Below are 17,344 nucleotides of genomic sequence, written 5' to 3'. Positions count from 1 at the left end.
GCTACGTAGCGACCGAGCTTTGGCTCGAGCTCGGTCGCTACGTAGCGACCGAGCTTGGCTGAACTCGGTCGCTACGTAGCGACCGAGCGGGACGATCGCTCGGTCGCTACGTAGCGACCGAGCTTTGGCTCGAGCTCGGTCGCTGCGTAGCGACCGAGCTTGGCTCGGGTTTGGTTGCTACGTAGCGACCGGACGGCGTGTATACGTAGCGACCGAGCTTGGTTTGCTTGGTTTGAATCCCAAAGGATACTTCTTCGTAAAAACCTCGTATAGGTTATTTTTACGAAAATTACATCTCTTCTTTTACTAACTCTTTCGGAAATACGATCTCCGAGGATTTTCGGGTGGTAATTCCGTCGTAACCGTTTTTGACCCCAACAACTATGTCCAAGTTAGATAAGAGAAGAGTAGAGTCTCATACCATGTTACATAAGTGTTTCCACGCTATACCTTCTATCTATGCTAATGGTAACTCCCCTATCACCATCATCTTATTGGTTGCTTCTCTGAAATTGTCTTCACTGACCTTTGCTTTCCCCATATTGCAGTATTCATCAATGACATGCTGAGTAGAACTTTGGCCATCTGAATGTGCAAAGTATTGTTTGCATACGGTGAGATGCTTCAACAAGTTTGATGTTCCTGATTTTGATGCACAACAAAACTTCTTTTTACAGTAATGGCAAAGACATTTGTCACGATTTTACTTTGTCCTTGTAATGGTTCCAAATTTTAGACCTCGGAGGAAGAATCCTTACAACTTTATTTCCATCTTGCGTTGCTCCACTAGCTCTAGGGGATTCTTTACGCTTACCTCCACTATCAGGAGTAGGAAATTCTTGTTCATCATTGTCAAGATGAACTTGGTTAAGAGTTGATGATGAATCCATCTGAGACAAGTTAATAATAATAAGTTATCAATTCAACAAAGCTAAAACTGTAATCCTAAAACTCCTATCAAATTGTTTCTTAAAAAAGACTGAATCCTAAAACGCTTAATCAACATAAATCTAATCCTAACATAGATTGTATGAGATTGGAACAAGTCACAAACATGCATCAATTATTGATATGAACACAAAAGACTCGGATAGATTTCTCAAAATCAAGTTGTTACCTCAGATCGATTTCTCGAAATCAAAGATGGTGGAGGAGATAGAGAGAATTCCCAGTTTGTGATTTTGAACATATCACTCTTCAATCAAACACCTTTGATTATAATAAGGGCTTAGGTTTTCAAAAATAGGAAGAAGAGGGATCACCCTTACAAGTTATGATGAAAGTAAACTTGGAAATAACAAAGCATGGTTTGTGTCTTGGTAATTGCCAAAATCTTATAATACATGTATATACTTATCTACATAATACATATATTCGATTATTTTGAATTCTAATTCAGGTTTCGGATTAAACCAAACCATACCTGATAACCAAAGTATCAACATATCAAAACCGATCGGATATTTTGATGGATCCGTAACATGTCGGGTTCAGGTTCGGTTCCAGATTATGGATAATATGCCCATGCCTACATATTAGAATGATAATTTGTTTTGGTGGTTGCACCCAGAAGTGCAAATGACCAATGAATTTAGACTTAAATTTTACTTTTTGTCTTTTTTTTTAGTTAAAACACTTTATTAATCTTCTCGAAAGGGCGTAAGTAGTTAATACAAAGATGATTCAGATAAAATCTGTACGATGTAAGACTACCCAGTAACACTACAAAAGGATATACAGTCAGGTTACTTCACAAACTCCGGACCCAAAGGACACATAGCCAAGTCACTTGTCGTAACCTCAGACATGATATGATCACCAACTGGTCATCGGTTAATCAGAGCGGGAGTACGTAGCCTCCGCTTCCTCCTCACTATTCAATCCACTGCCATCATTTAAGACCATACTAACTAACAACACAAAACATATACGATGACAAAACCACAAAGAACAACAACATGAACAACAACAAGAACAAACAACAATAATAACTCCAACATCACAACCAAGCACGAACATAACGAAACATAAAAAACTGATTCTGGAAGCAAATGCAAAGATGTTCAACTAAACTTTTGTACCTCCACAAAGAAGCGAAATAAAATTGCCAACATAGATCAATTGGCCCGCGGTTGGCACTGGGAAGTATTACAACATAGGCTGTCACCACAAAACACGCAAAAGCCGTAGACCACCTCGGCCATCTTGTGTCAACGCCCTATGCTGCCTCCGATAACCAGAGGTCGGACCAACTTGATGCTGTAAACTTTGCCTCTGGTGACAACGAAGACAAACATATGAACGCTCGAGCCAAAACCTTAGGAGGGAGCCGCCACTGCCGCTTAAGCAAAGGTCAAAAACAAAACCCGGCAAGGGATGAAAACTAGTGAAGAAGGCGGAACAAGCATTTGACAAGGAAGCCATAGACGACTCCACGCCTATGATGCTTTGATGACCTTCACACGCCAAAATCAGGTCGAGAGCACCACCACACGATAATAGCCCCACACCTGCATGTGCCTCCGAGTTTAGGGAACCTTTGGAGCTAACCATGATGTTGATTGAGAAGTCTTCTGAGCCAGGACGCCCTAGAACCAAGCCGAAACTACAAATATGCGCCTCTCTGTCCAAATATGACGAGGCAGAGGACCAACCCCAACTTCACAACCTGAGCCGTGAAGAGCAGATCCGCACCACACACAACCAGATCTGGAAGAGTACCTCTCCTTCCCCTTCTGTTCTACCAAGGAACGCCGCCGAGAACCAAAATGCAATGAACCCACAAACCCTAAAAGCCGGCATTTTTCAGACCTCTGCCTTACCACCCTCTCCGAGTCTCCATAATGGAAGCCTGCCGACGGATCTGGTGGCCTCTCGAGCGGGACCGTAGCAGACGATGAACCAAATCTCAGAGCAGTCACGCATATCTAATGAAAGGCAAGGAGATGGGATAATGGGCAAAGGAAAAAGGAGAGAAGAGAAAGAGGAGACTCCTCCGGCGCCGACACTCACGATCCGAGAAGTTGCCTCTAACATAAAGCAGAAGAAACATCTATTTTAGCATGAAACATAGTGATATCGTGTATACATGTATTATTAATTCATGCATGCATTATTCACCATCTAGCTATGACCAGATCTATTTATCCTTTTCAATGCTTCAACGAAATGGTTCAGGTAAAATCATACAAAAATAAGAACAAAATCCATTAGGATGAAGCTGGAACTAATTCTGAACAAAGACAAAAGGGGTCAAAAAAATCTAGAAAAGATCTCCTCTATTTTTAATTTAAAAATAACTTAAAAATAAATAAAAACAAGAGAGGAAATACCATAGGACCTAAGGACTTAAGCATATTTACTAACTTATGCCATTACTATCCTACTCAGATCCGATCCGGATCCAGACCAAGAATCCGACCCAAGTTTAACCCTAATCTTCTTCTTCTTCTTCTTCTTCTTCTTCTTCTTCTTAAACAAAATTAAAAAAAATCTTCAAACATCCACCAAATTTCTCTTTCTTATCCCAAATCGATCATCCATAGTCATATTTAATCAACTATATCTTATCTAGAATCAGATTTCATCTTTTATGTAAGAGATTCAAGACAAAGAAGAACACATAGTATTACTAGTACAACTAGTAAAATTTCAACTATAACAACTCAAATTAGTATACCTAGTACAAGTACAACGAGTATCAGATTTCATCTTTTATGTAAGAGATTCAAGACAAAGAAGAACACATAGTATTACTAGTACAACTAGTAAAATTTCAACTATAACAACTCAAATTAGTATACCTAGTACAAGTACAACGAGTATAACTAGTATAAATAGATTGAGTATAAGCATTATAACTGATACAAGTAAAACATGTAAAACTAGTACAACTTTACAATTATTATGGTGATTTTTTATATATTTTTTTTCTTTTCAGCGGATAAAGATGATAGAAAAAAGGATGATGTAGAACCAATAAGACATGTTCTTTTAGTCTTTTCCCGCCTGTATGTATCAAATACATGAATAATATATTTTTAATAATATTGATTTGGATAATGATTTGTTTATAAGTTATACTAGTTACACTAGTTGTACCATTTTCGGAAAAATATCATCTAAATATTTTTGCTCTTGAGGCCAAAAAATAGATGCGGAGCCAGAAAAATATTCAACCATTGTTTCAAAAAACACGAGTCACTTGAAAAAGAAGAAGGATGGAGCGTCAGTGATGAGTAAAAGTGACTCACCCGCGATGTACAAAAAGAAGGACTCTACTGTGAAGAAGAGAGATGTCCCAACAAAGAAGAATAAGAAAGACGCATTGAAGAAGAAGAGAGATGCGGAAAACAAGAGTGAAGTCATGGCGAAGAAGAGGAAGCTCGACCGTGGTGTTCACGGTGGTCCTCGTCAAATCCAACCAAGCATGCTCGAAACCGTGAGAGAGAAACACATCTCCATTTGGTAAATAAAACATAGTCGTACCAGTTATACTAGTATAACATGTATTTTTTTCATACTGATATGAATATTCCAGTTAACAAACCTTAAATATAAGGTATATAATATAAGACATGACTTATTAGTCGTGTCAGTTACATAAGTTACATATTATACATAAATTCTATAATTTGTATACCAATTATATCAGTTATATTAGATTTATCATTTGTGAACATGTTTAGTTGTACGAGTTATAATGCGAGTTATACACATCCAAATGAGAGAAATTGTGTGGCCGTGATCGAACAAGGGATCCTATGGTTGAGAAAAAGAGGAAGTGGGACCCAGCCGAAAGAGAAATGAAGTGGACAAAGATCGTGTGGTTCTGATTAAAGGAGATGTATGATGGTATAATGGTTGGGAAGCACTTTCATGAAGGGTAGTATAGTTATTTACACTAAATAAAATAACAATTAGTTGTACTAATTTTCTAGTTGTACCGGCTGTACATAGTTGTACTAGTTTTTGAGTTGTACCAGTTTGTGTATAGTTGTACTTTGGCAGTGAAATCGAAAAATATTAGTTGTACCATATAATAAATATAGTTACCTCAGATGTACCACCTATTTATGTTTACATGCATTTGCCCGGTTACAATGAAATCATCAATTTTGTAAAAATACATTTCATGAATGTTGGAATTCCAACAATTAAGTGGACAAACAAGTTAACAAACCTTAAAAGTATAAGGTAGACAATGTAAAATTACGGAGGTGTAATAATTTCCAAAAATTTTTCTAAAACTTCAAATAAATTAAGTGAAACTTCTGAGTACATACCAATTAAGATATTTGATTGTTTTTCTCATATGGAAAACTGAATTGGTTTTGTTAATTTTCTGAAATGTCAAAGTTGTACATGTTTTACCAGTAATACTCGCATATGTCTAGTTTTAGGGGATGTACCAATATTTTACATCATAGGTTTGTAAAAATATGTTCGATGTTTGTTTATCAGAATAATATGGCTAATATATTTAACAAACCTTTAATGTATAAAGTATATAATGTAAAATTAAGAGTATAATGTAGTAATTTAACAACAGTTTGAATATCTTAAATAAAAATGATGAAATTTTGTCATCATATACTAATTATGATATTTTACTTGTTTGTTATATATGTAAAACATGATTTATTAGTTGTGTCTAGTAGCTATTATATATAAATTATAATATTTATATATCATTTATACCAATTATATAATTTCTTAACATGTTTAGTTGTACGAGTTATACTAGTTATACTCAGTTGAATGAGAGAATGTAATAAGAAGATGTGAGCCTGTAAGTTGTTCACGTGGTTGAGATAAAGAAAGAGAAGGAGAAAGAAGGAGACATAAATGTGAATTTGATTGCCAAGATTAAAATACATATATAAGATCTAATGGCTAAGATTAAGCCATCATTATCATTAATGGTAAAATCGTCATTTACACAATCTGTGTCCTATGTAGATTAATTTAGGTAGCTGAAAATTTCTTTTAATCCATTTGTTCAATAAGAGATTAAAGTCCAGCTGATCACTTAGCAGAAAACAATGAACAAATCTATGCGAAACTTAACGTTCTAGGCTCTAGCTATACTAAAGGATGAAAATGCAGTATAGAGGACTCGTGGAATTGGTAGCACATGTATTTCCCCGCTAGAAAGTAGCCATACCTAATCTTGGTTACTTTGGTATTAACACAAAAAAAAAAAGATAATTCAACAATCAATATAGACTACCACATATTAAAAGTTAGAACAATCGACAATCGACAAGCTACACTAATAATTCATATATTCTGATAAGCTTTTCAATCCATCTGGTTTCACAAAACTGATGATTACAAACTTTAATATATATTTTTTGAACTTCAAACTTTAATATTTACACAACTTATTTTTCCTTTTCAATTCTTTTACGAAACAATATTTATATCTTTCTAAAGCATGTATATTTTATTAGTTCGTATTCGTTTATATCTTTCATCTTTTGTAAACTGAATTAACACAAAGAGAAAAAGATGAATTTTCACGTAAAATATTACGTGAATGTGAACAAAAGATAGTAATTAATACAAAAAGTGGGTTATGATTGGTCCATATGTGTCTTACTATCTTAAACACCATCACCAAAAAAGGACACACTTCTATGTGTCGCCGTGACTCAGTCCCATGTGCTTTCTCTCGATCCGTGACATTAACTGCTCTACTATACGACAAAAATCCTTTTAGCTTTTACACACAAGTGTCGATAAACCAACGACTTCATTAGTTTTTGGTCAATTCCTTCCGGTTATCGAATTCCGTACCGGTTTTTGGAATTTATCTTACCAAACCAATCAACCTTTTGCAGAAACGCAAAGCGTATTTATTATTATTTATATTTGGTCTTAAGACCTCTGTTTAGATTCTTCTACACCTCTCAAGTTGAATAATCTTCCCCTTGCTCAAAAGAAAAAAAAAAGAATAATGTTCCCCATTGTCAACCAAACAAGTCTCAATTTTATGTTTCTTCCTTAAATTAGCTGACCGAAAAATCAAAATTTGCCGAATATTCTAATTGAAATGACGAATTTTGCATAGCTCGTACTAATGTTAGCTGAATGCAGTTTTCAAATAATTCTACGATAGTACAATTTGGTACTTATTGGTTGGTTAAACCGAAGAAACCCACTCGGTTTACTAAAACGTAAACGGACGCGTGGTATTGTGAAAAGGTGATTGGGTGAGAAGCCTAACTGGCTGTCTCTCGGCTGTGTCACTACTAGGTGGGCATCTAAAGAAAAAACCACTTGTTTCCTCATATTCTCTCTTTTTTTATAAAAAAATTATTTTTTTCTTCTTTTATCATCTCCAAAAACTCCAACATCTCTCGCTCAAAAAGAAGGAGCCATGAATGGTGAAGAAAGCTTCGTTGAAGATTGCTCTGAGTTTATTGAAGTTGATCCTTCAGGAAGATATGGAAGAGTATGATTCTTCTGAACTTAATAGTTCATACTTCGTTATAATCGATTTGATTTTTTTTTTTTTTTTTTGGTTTTGGACAGTACGAGGAAGTACTTGGCAAGGGAGCTTCCAAGACAGTGTAATCGCATTCATCTTCTCTCTTTGTCTTTCTTTAGAACAACCTTTTTTTTTGTTTGGTCGGGAACGTTCTCTCGTAACGTCACAAACTTTATTTATTATTTAATTAATTATTAATTTAATACAATCCAAAAATTTATTCTTCTATGCAGATACAGAGCTTTTGATGAGTACGAAGGGATAGAAGTGGCATGGAACCAAGTCAAGCTTCGAAATTTCACTAGGAATCCTGAGGAGTTAGAGAAATTCTTTAGAGAGATTCATCTGCTCAAGACCTTGAATCATCAGAACATCATGAGATTCTACACTTCTTGGGTTGATACTGACAATTTATCAATCAACTTTGTCACTGAACTCTTCACCTCCGGCACTCTCAGACAGTAATCAACTTGTGTCTTTGTTATCTATTTATCATTAATCTGAAATGGGTTCTTCAAAGTTTTAAGTCTTTTTTATGTCTTTGTGATATTATAGGTATAGGTTGAGACATAGAAGAGTCAACATTAAAGCAGTGAAGCAATGGTGTAAGCAGATTCTAAAAGGGCTTCTCTATCTCCATAGCCGCTCTCCTCCAATCATCCATAGAGATCTCAAATGTGATAACATCTTCATCAATGGAAACCAGGGAGAAGTCAAGATTGGTGACCTTGGACTCGCTGCCATTCTTTGTAAATCACATGCTGTTCGCTGCGTTGGTACTTTCGAAAACTTCACCTTTATTGGCTTTTTAATAATGTCTTTGAAACATAACTGGACCTACCTACTTATGTTTGTGTGTGTGTTTTAAGGAACCCCTGAGTTTATGGCACCAGAAGTGTATGATGAGGAGTACAATGAGCTGGTTGATGTATATGCTTTTGGAATGTGTGTATTAGAGATGGTCACTTTCGATTACCCTTACAGTGAATGCACTCACCCTGCACAAATCTACAAGAAAGTTACCTCGGTAAATAATCTTAAACATCAAACTTTTTATGTTATGCCTAGACCGGATTTGGGCACAGCCCAGTGAATTATTAGCATTGGCCCCAAATAAATTTTAATTTTTTTTAAAATAGAGATAGATCCAAAATTATTTGATTTTTTTTAATTAAAGTTATTAAAAAATGTTTATAGCCCTCAAAATCTCAGATCCTTATATGTTGTCATGTCTTGGTTTAACATTCTTCATTACTTCAGGGGAAGAAGCCTGAAGCTTTCTACTTAGTGAAGGATCCTGAGGTTCGTGCCTTCGTTGAGAAATGTTTAGCCACCGTGACGTCTAGGCTTACTGCTTTGGAGCTTTTGCAAGACCCTTTCTTACAAGAAGATGTTAATGGATTTGATCTGAGACCTACTGATTACTACAACGGTTATGATGAACCTGGTGTGTTCCTTAGACAACCTCTCATAGATCCTCCTGATCAGCTTGAGCCACAGATATGTGAGATCAATCTTTTCGCTCAAGACGATGAGGAAGACTCTGACCATGTAGACATTTCGATCAAAGGGAAGAGAAACGGTAATGATGGGATCTTCTTGAGATTCAGAATCTCTGATGCAGAAGGTATTATTAAGATCACACACAAAGTTTCAATCTTTACGATGCTTATAAGATAATAGAACCTAATGTGTTACAGGACGTATAAGGAACATATACTTCCCGTTTGAGACGGCTATAGACACAGCGTGGAGTGTAGCAGAAGAGATGGTGTCTGAACTCGACATAACGAATCAAGACGTTGTGAAAATCGCGGAGATGATCGATGCGGAGATTGCTGCTTTGGTTCCTGACTGGAAGACTGATGATCACAACGTTACAGAAGGTGAAAAAAATGGAGGATTCTGTGGGAACTGTGCTACGAATGGGTATATACAAGAGACAGTATCATCAAACAGTGAACTCTCAGGGGAGAAACCTCACAACCATCATCATCAATTTGATGAGAGAAGCTGTTCTTCGGTACACGGTAGGTTCGAGGAGATAAGTTACCAAGTGGAAGGAGAAGAACAGCACGGAGATGGTGGTGATGTTGTTGTTGTTGTGTCTGGAGAAAGTAATAATAATAATAACAGGATTCACTACGCGGATATTTGGGGACTGAGAGATTCACGTTCTGATGAAGGAGAAGAAGAGCAGGGTACGTCGGTGAGTTTGAGTTTGAGTTTGAGTAGGAGGAAGAAGGTGAGAGGTGAGTGGTGGTCGGAGAATGAGATAAGGAGAGAGTTGAGATGGCTTAAGGCAAGGCATAAGATTCAGCTTGATCATCAACGGGTATGTTGTGAGAAACCGACGGAGTCAGCATCACAGCCTCTTCTTTACAGGGCGATCTCGCTTCCCGTCGACGCCGTTGATATATGAGATTGTATAAAGTCTAATTAAATGAGAACATCTAACCAAATGGCTTAAGAGCATGATTAACGGTAAAACCGTTTATGGGATCCTTAATTTTTTTTTGATTTTTTTTTTGTTCTAAAAAAAAAAAAATTATGGACCGCCACGTGTCGGTGAAACCCGTAAACAGTAAAAAAACTGGTCCAAGAGTGATACTTAATTCGCGACTTTGGGGACCGTTTTTTTTTTAAATGGGGCCCACACATTAGAAAAACACAGAAACCGGTTTTGAAGACCGCGATAATCATGCTCTAAGGGTTCAAATACATTACTGTCTCACATTTTAAATCTTTTGGTTTCAAACTCTGGTTTGGCCTAAGAGTTTGGCCTGGACCGTTTACACTGGAGTAGTTAAAAAGAAAACTGAAATTATGTTGTCCCAATAAAGTTAGAAGTTTTTATTATTTCATGGATTTGTAATAGAAAATGAACATTTAATTCTTTAACTTGCAATTAATATTAAAAAAAGTCTTCTGAAGAATAAGTATTAAAAAATAAAAAATAAACTTCCTTTTTTCCACTCTAAAAAGATCGTTTATGTTTTGTTTTTATCATGTCGCTCTTGCATGTCGTTCAGTACGAGCACCAGATCCGGTCTCACCTCCTTTCAAGGATTCCATCTCAATAAGCTTCCTCCTCCTCTTGCTCTCTGTCATGGATCTAAAACCACCATTAGAAAACATAATCGTCATCTTTCAAGCAATAACTCCTTTTCCTCGATGTCTACTCATCCCACAAACACTCCAGAACTTCGTTGGCCATCTAAGTCTCGCTGGTCAATGGAGTCTCCATTGCAAAAAAAATCGATAAGTATGATCTCGCATGAAGAAACTATAGCCGATTCAGAGCTGTCGTCTACATGTCCGACATTGAGCGATGTCAATGAAGATATAGAATATCAAATAGATTTTATCGACCAAGGATTCAAGTGAAACCCAAACAATGGAAACAAAATGGAGGAAAGCGATTCTATTGTTTAACTAGTACTAGAGGCGGTCGGAGGTAATGTCACCTCTTGAGAGATCATTAGCCAACTGGAAAACGAAGATGATAGGTACACTTCTACACTCGATGTCACTTCAATCTATTGACCTCCCTCCGCTAACTACTACTTCTCCAGAGATGCCAATTGATTCTCCAATAGCTACTTTTATTCCTTTGATTGGAGTCTGGCTAAACCACTTGTTCTTATACCACCTACAACTCTTCCAACGCATGCAACACCAAGTGGTTTCGATCTTCAGTATCTTAACAATCTCTTTGACTCTTTCTGGCCAACACTGACTAATGCACTTGGACTAAACCAGAAGGAAAAAGACTACCCAAGTGTTGTAAGAGAGTTTCATTGTACGCCGGTTCAGAAGATTCCGGTCGCTGAGCTTAAAGAGGATGAAACATTCAGATTTTCATGGGCAGCCAGAATGGACCCTGCTACCAAAAACCTCTATGGGGCGGCCAAACCAATTTTTTTTTACTTGATAGAACACCTCAGATAACAATTTCTTCTCAGGTTCTTCGATTAGGACCACTGGACCAGAGAATAAAAAGGAATATATCATTGGACACTTTCATTGTTACTCTCTTCCTCCTGGGGATTTAATCCATGATCTGGTGAATAAGTTGTAGGGTAAAAACTATGGAATATGATGAAGTTGAGTGACTCCTCTTACATGTTTCATATACCTCATGATTCAACTCAGTAATTCAAAGAGGTGTATGGCATGTTGATGACTGTTTGTAATCTGTTTCGCCTTGAAAATCAGTTAACTCATTCAAAATCCTTGAAGTATCAACAATTTCAGTGTGAGTAAATCTAAAAAATATTCCGGATAGTTGCTAATCATGATTGGGTCTCAGCATGTAGCGTTCGGACCTGTTGAGTCTATGCAAATACATAAACCTTGACTTGATCCGACTTGTTTGGGAGAAGCAAAGTTGTTGGTTGAAGTATAACTTGACAAATCTTTTCTAAAGCAAATTGCCTTAGATGACAAACAATGTGACATTTTCTTGGTGGATGTTGAGTATACATGGATTTTAAGTGTTTGCGGCAGATGAGGACATTTGGAACAATAAGAGAAAATATTTCTATTTCTAACTGTCCAATTAAATGTGGGAATCCCACGCATGAGGATTATCCGCTGATGAACCTCATGGTGAAATGGAAAATGTACTAGCTCAGTCTACTGTTTCATCAAATCAATTGGTGTTACAAGCTGAAAATTCGGAGTCGATTTTGGTCTCAACTAAAGAAGCACAAGATAAACTTGCTGAACAGACTTTAAAACCTACTTAAAAAGTGGTATTGAACATTTGCAATCACAACTGAGTGTTGAGCTGAAAGATCTCTCTATTCCAGTAAATAACCTCATTTACTCTAAGGTATATATAGCCAAGGGCTCCGGCTCTCTTTTCAATTTATCACCATTAGCAGACTACTGCTCCAACTAAAACTATTATTATGGAAGAAATTACATCCTTTGTTATTGTTCTCGAGGCCAACTTGGTTTCAACGGATAATTTTTTGATCTCTCTATACTCTCCTGCACATGGCAGCTTTCATGTCACTCAAATTGATTGAAATGAACAAAATGATGAAATATGGTATATGAATGATTCTACGGAAAAAAAATTAAAATTACTCTAAAAATTTCAAGATATGGAATGTAAAACGGTAAGAAAAAAGGGTAAAAGGGATTGTCTCTTCATATCTTCTCAAATTTGATGGTTATTTCAAATTGTATGTGTTTTTAGTATTTTAATTTGAAAGCTTTTTTACAAAAAAAAAACTTGCAGTTAATATTTATCTATTATTTGTACATATTTTATTTTTTGGCTCTAGTTACGATTGACAATGCAATACTGATTTAATATGTCTACCATTAAAAAGAGACAATTCTCTCGAATAGTCATTTTTAAGTTTTTGTTACAAAAATAGTCCTCGAGAAAAAATGATCAAAATAGCCCTCTTTTATTTTGAAATTTTAATATTTTTTTTTTATTTTTTAAAATTTGAAATCATATCCCAAAACCCCATCTCTTAACTCTAAACCCTAAGTCTAGATTAGTTAACTCTAGGGTAAAATCATTTTTATCCTTTAATAAAACTTATTTTGGTCATTTTTTTCTTTCAGAGCTATTTTGTGGCAAAAACTTAAAAAAAATATATCTTAAGAAATTTCTCTTAAAAAAAAACTAATTTTCATTTTGATTATTTAGCAATTGATTTTTTAATCATTAAATTTACGCAGTCAGTTATAATTTGATAAATTATTCTGCAAAAAAGGTAGTTGAACTGCTGATTACAAATAAATAGAGAATTAAATTATGATTTATCGGTAATGCCCACTTACCTACTTTACCGGTAGCGAGTTATCTGATTTCAGTGTACCGGTTCGGTCCATTAATATCTGAATTGGCTCATGGAGAGCTGAAGCGTCGTCGTTTGGGGGATTCGAACAAGAAAGGTATACAATACAGAGTGGTCGTCTTGCTCTCTCTGTCTCTCTTGTTATTTCCGCTGTCGTCTGCGTCCGCCATGTTTAGTCAATCCTCCGCCCAGCTTGTGCGACCTAACCTCGTCGGGTTTACGCTTTCTCCTCCTGGAAAAGCATCGATCGCTTCTTCTTCGCTTCCCCGATTTTTAAGGATGGAATCCCAATCTCAGCCTCTCCAATCTATCTCCTGCGCTTCTTCACCAAGCAATAACCTCTCTCAGGCTACTCCTTCTTCTTCCCTAATCGAATCAGGTCAGCTTTGAGACTTGACATGGAATCTCATTTCATCATTGATTCTCCTCTTGATGGTATCATCAAGTTTTTTTGTTTTTTGTTTCACTCTAAATCATCTTTTTAAGCTATCAGCTCGAATAGGAGAAGTGAAGAGAGTGACAAAGGAGACTAATGTGTCAGTGAAGATAAACTTGGATGGCACTGGAGTTGCTGATAGTTCCACTGGAATCCCTTTCCTTGACCATATGTTAGATGTAAGTGTTTTGTCTTTCTTCCTTGCATCTATTGTGTTCTGTAATGATTTGAATCTCCCCTTGGAAGAGAGCTTAGCCCGACAGTTTCAATGAAAGGATCATGTCTGATTCACTATTAGAATAATGTTGAGTAATGTTTGTCTTTTCACTTTCTTTGGTTAGCAACTTGCTTCACATGGCTTGTTTGATGTGCACGTAAGAGCTACTGGTGATGTTCACATCGATGACCATCACTCTAACGAAGATATAGCTCTTGCCATTGGAACTGTAAGTTACTGACACTTCATCATTAGAACCTGCGAGAGCAATGGTTGTGATGTGTGCTGTAATGAAATCTCTGCGTCTTTGTTCTTTTTTTCTTTTCTTTTTCTGTAGGCTTTGTTAAAGGCACTTGGTGAGCGTAAAGGGATTAATCGGTTTGGTGACTTCACAGCTCCTCTAGATGAAGCGCTTATACATGTTTCCCTGGTATGAAACTTTTCGGTTGCACATCTGTGTTTGTTCTGTCCATTAGTGCTTATAATGAAACAAAAACCTCTTTGCAGGACTTGTCTGGTAGACCATATCTTGGTTACAACTTGGAGATTCCAACCCAGAGAGTTGGAAACTATGACACTCAGGTTCTTCAATCTTTCTATTTTAGTTATTTCTTTCGCGGTTTGTTTGATGTTTAGTTATAAATTTTGTAAACCTTTCTATTTGTAGTTGGTGGAGCACTTTTTCCAGTCTTTGGTGAATACTTCCGGTATGACACTTCACATCCGTCAGGTACTGTGTTTCCAATTTTTTCCAATGGCAAACGATTTCATGAAATTTTCTTCTGTAATCTGCTTTGACAACCTTTTTCAAGACAATGTATAATTGGAAGTTTTTGTTACAACAGCTTGCTGGTGAAAACTCTCATCACATAATAGAGGCCACCTTTAAGGCCTTTGCCAGGGCTCTACGACAAGCAACGGAGAATGATCCTCGCCGTGGTGGGACCATTCCAAGGTTTGACTTATCCTCCATTACATTCTATTACACAAGCTTAGATAGGATAAATATCATAGACTATGCAAGACTCATTACGTCGTATAAGCATATACTCTTTGTGATCCTGAGGATATTTTTTTGTCTTGAGGAGAGGTTACTGTTAGAAAACGTGTTTGAATGTGATTGATTTGCTTTTGGGAATATGCAGTTCAAAAGGAGTATTGTCACGGTCCTGAGAGCTGAGCAATCAGAAGGAGAACTCCCAGATTCACTCTTTATTATCGAGTTCATCATGAGTTAGAAAGTAAATTGGGTGAAGATCACTCACTCTATCAGATGGCTTCAAATCTCTATAATTAATCTGTCGATCAAAGAGTGTTTTGTATCTCTACATTCTGAAAAATCTCTTACCATTTCTGTATCGAACTCATAAACTTACTGCAACTTCAAAGAACCGACCAATTTGCTAGGAAAATATCTTGAAACTAGGTGTACCCCCGTACTGCGTACGGGAAAATAAAATAATAAAATTATTATGTTAAAATAGTATGTTTTTTTTTTTTTTGTAACTTAATTAAAATAGTTTAGTGAATGGTAAATTTGGTGATACTCAACGTATTCCAATATTGTTTTCTTTTACGTATTGCGATATTTGTAGACATCATATACTTGACGTTCTATTAGAACAATAATACTATTCTCTTTTTTTGGACGGACAAAGTGATAATAATGTTTTGCTCAAATTCAGTTTTTTTTTAAAATATATTACTTGGTTGCAAGTTTTGTGTAACTTTTTTATAATGGCTCTCTTAAACACTTAGAGATTTAATGCTCGTGAACATTATGATCAAATATACAGGAACTGACTCATGCATTGTTAGTGTGTAATTACATATGCACGAAAAAAATAAAGAAAACAAAAACTCGACTTTCCACAGATTATCTTCTTATTTTATAAATACACAATCTACCTGGAATTCATTTGAGCTCTTGTGCAGAAATTCATAATATAAGTATGGAAAACCCATTTGACTTCAACTCTGTTTGGGGTGTAAAAATTTCGTATAACTTCAATTTTATTAGAGCTCACTAAGGAAGCTGATTCTAGTTACTCTACTTATACATAATTTAAAAATATATTAATTTGGTAAATAAACAAAGAATTACATACTTGTTATTAAAGTAACCTTTCAACATAAAACACAAAATAATGAACTTATAGATGCTTTTTTTTTTTTGTAAACTAAACTTATAGATGTTATCATCATGACTTTATTTTATTTTTGGTGCCATAACAAATAAAAAAAATATCAGTCTGAAAGAAACAATACAAAATACCATACTTTCTTGATGATAAAAAGTTAGTGAAATACAATACTTATACCTGGATTTCGATTTTGGTGGTCTTTTCGTTAGACTGTTAAATTTATTTACTCTTTACACATCTTTTGAAGTTTAACAACAATGGCTTCTTCTGAGATATCAGGATGCATGATGGAGGTTTGTAGAATAGAAATTTAAAAATTGTTTTTAGAGAAAAAAGTGTTTTCTATTGAAAGGCAGTCGTATTGTAACATGGAACAACTATAAATGCAAAAATTGTAGTAGCTATCAGGAGATTGGTGGTTAGTGGTGATCATGGAGGTGTGGTGACTGGTGATCGTGGCGAGTGGCGGGATAGACATGAAATATATTTGATTTTTTCCTGTAAATATCTAAACGTACATAATGTGCAAGGTTTTGTTTTTTTTTATTCATTTTGTATTTAAACAATTCTGTTTTTGTTTTTAAATGATGTGGCATGATATAATATTATAATTGGTTGGGTGACTTGTGCTTTAGTATATAAAAGATTACAACGTTTTGAGTTTTGTCGGTAACCGTTAAGCCTGGGCTAGGAGCGTGAAAAATTTATACTATCCATATTCTGTTCTGTTTTAAATGAATACTTGAATTTTTGATCCGCACTTTTATTTTTTAAAATTAATTAAAAATAGATATACTAATTTGTTAAATGTATGATTATGAGTTCTAAATTATTTGTCATCTAATAAAAATGTTTATTTGAGTTAGAAGATGTCTATGTTTGTAAAATAGACATAGGCTTTGATACATATAATTTGACAATATTTGTATCTGAGAGCATCAAGATCATTTAGTAAAATATCAAAAAGATTGTATCTCTAAATCTATGATCACTTATCTATGGATAGCTACCAATCCGTTAATTATATATAAATAACATTTAAATTAAATAAATAAATTTTCATAATATGAATTTAAAATAAAAATAATAATATCATACAAACAAACTAACATCTTTAACATAATTGTAATGCAAAACAGAAAAAAAATTGAATAATAATTATCTATCTATGTTGTTCCAAAACAAAATTATATATCTATGAATATATGGATCTGATCTGATATTCCG

The 17,344-nt window shown here is 35.3% G+C and overlaps 2 protein-coding genes across 2 annotated transcripts; both read left to right on the top strand.

The window, feature by feature from the left end:
* Positions 1–7,139: 7,139 nt before the first annotated feature.
* Positions 7,140–10,018, top strand: LOC103869039 (serine/threonine-protein kinase WNK2). The gene is made up of 7 exons (XM_009147082.3): positions 7,140–7,459; positions 7,540–7,577; positions 7,729–7,956; positions 8,051–8,271; positions 8,365–8,522; positions 8,756–9,122; positions 9,196–10,018. The coding sequence occupies exons 1-7, from the start codon at positions 7,385–7,387 to the stop codon at positions 9,915–9,917; spliced, it is 1,809 nt and encodes a 602-aa protein (XP_009145330.1). The 5' UTR covers positions 7,140–7,384; the 3' UTR covers positions 9,918–10,018.
* A 3,263-nt stretch (positions 10,019–13,281) lies between these two features.
* Positions 13,282–15,398, top strand: LOC103869038 (imidazoleglycerol-phosphate dehydratase 1, chloroplastic; the record flags this gene model as incomplete). The annotated part of the gene is made up of 8 exons (XM_009147081.3): positions 13,282–13,699; positions 13,814–13,935; positions 14,098–14,202; positions 14,311–14,403; positions 14,481–14,555; positions 14,641–14,703; positions 14,819–14,928; positions 15,119–15,398. Coding segments are annotated over 8 exons (1,014 nt in total), but the record flags the coding sequence as incomplete, so codon positions are not given.
* Between the last annotated feature and the right edge of the window lie 1,946 nt (positions 15,399–17,344).

This window comes from Brassica rapa, chromosome A05 (genome assembly GCF_000309985.2).
Source record: "Brassica rapa cultivar Chiifu-401-42 chromosome A05, CAAS_Brap_v3.01, whole genome shotgun sequence".
NCBI lineage: Eukaryota > Viridiplantae > Streptophyta > Magnoliopsida > Brassicales > Brassicaceae > Brassica > Brassica rapa.
The sequence above is the reverse complement of the archived record's forward strand: the minus strand, read 5'-3'. Positions and strand labels throughout refer to the sequence as shown.

Coding starts and splice junctions, on each gene's coding strand:
- LOC103869039 (XM_009147082.3), top strand. CDS start 7,385: ATGAATGGTGAAGAAAGCTTCGTTGAAGATTGCTCTGAGTTTATTGAA. Junction 8,272..8,364: donor ACATGCTGTTCGCTGCGTTG/GTACTTTCGAAA, acceptor GTGTGTTTTAAG/GAACCCCTGAGTTTATGGCA. Junction 9,123..9,195: donor CAGAATCTCTGATGCAGAAG/GTATTATTAAGA, acceptor AATGTGTTACAG/GACGTATAAGGAACATATAC.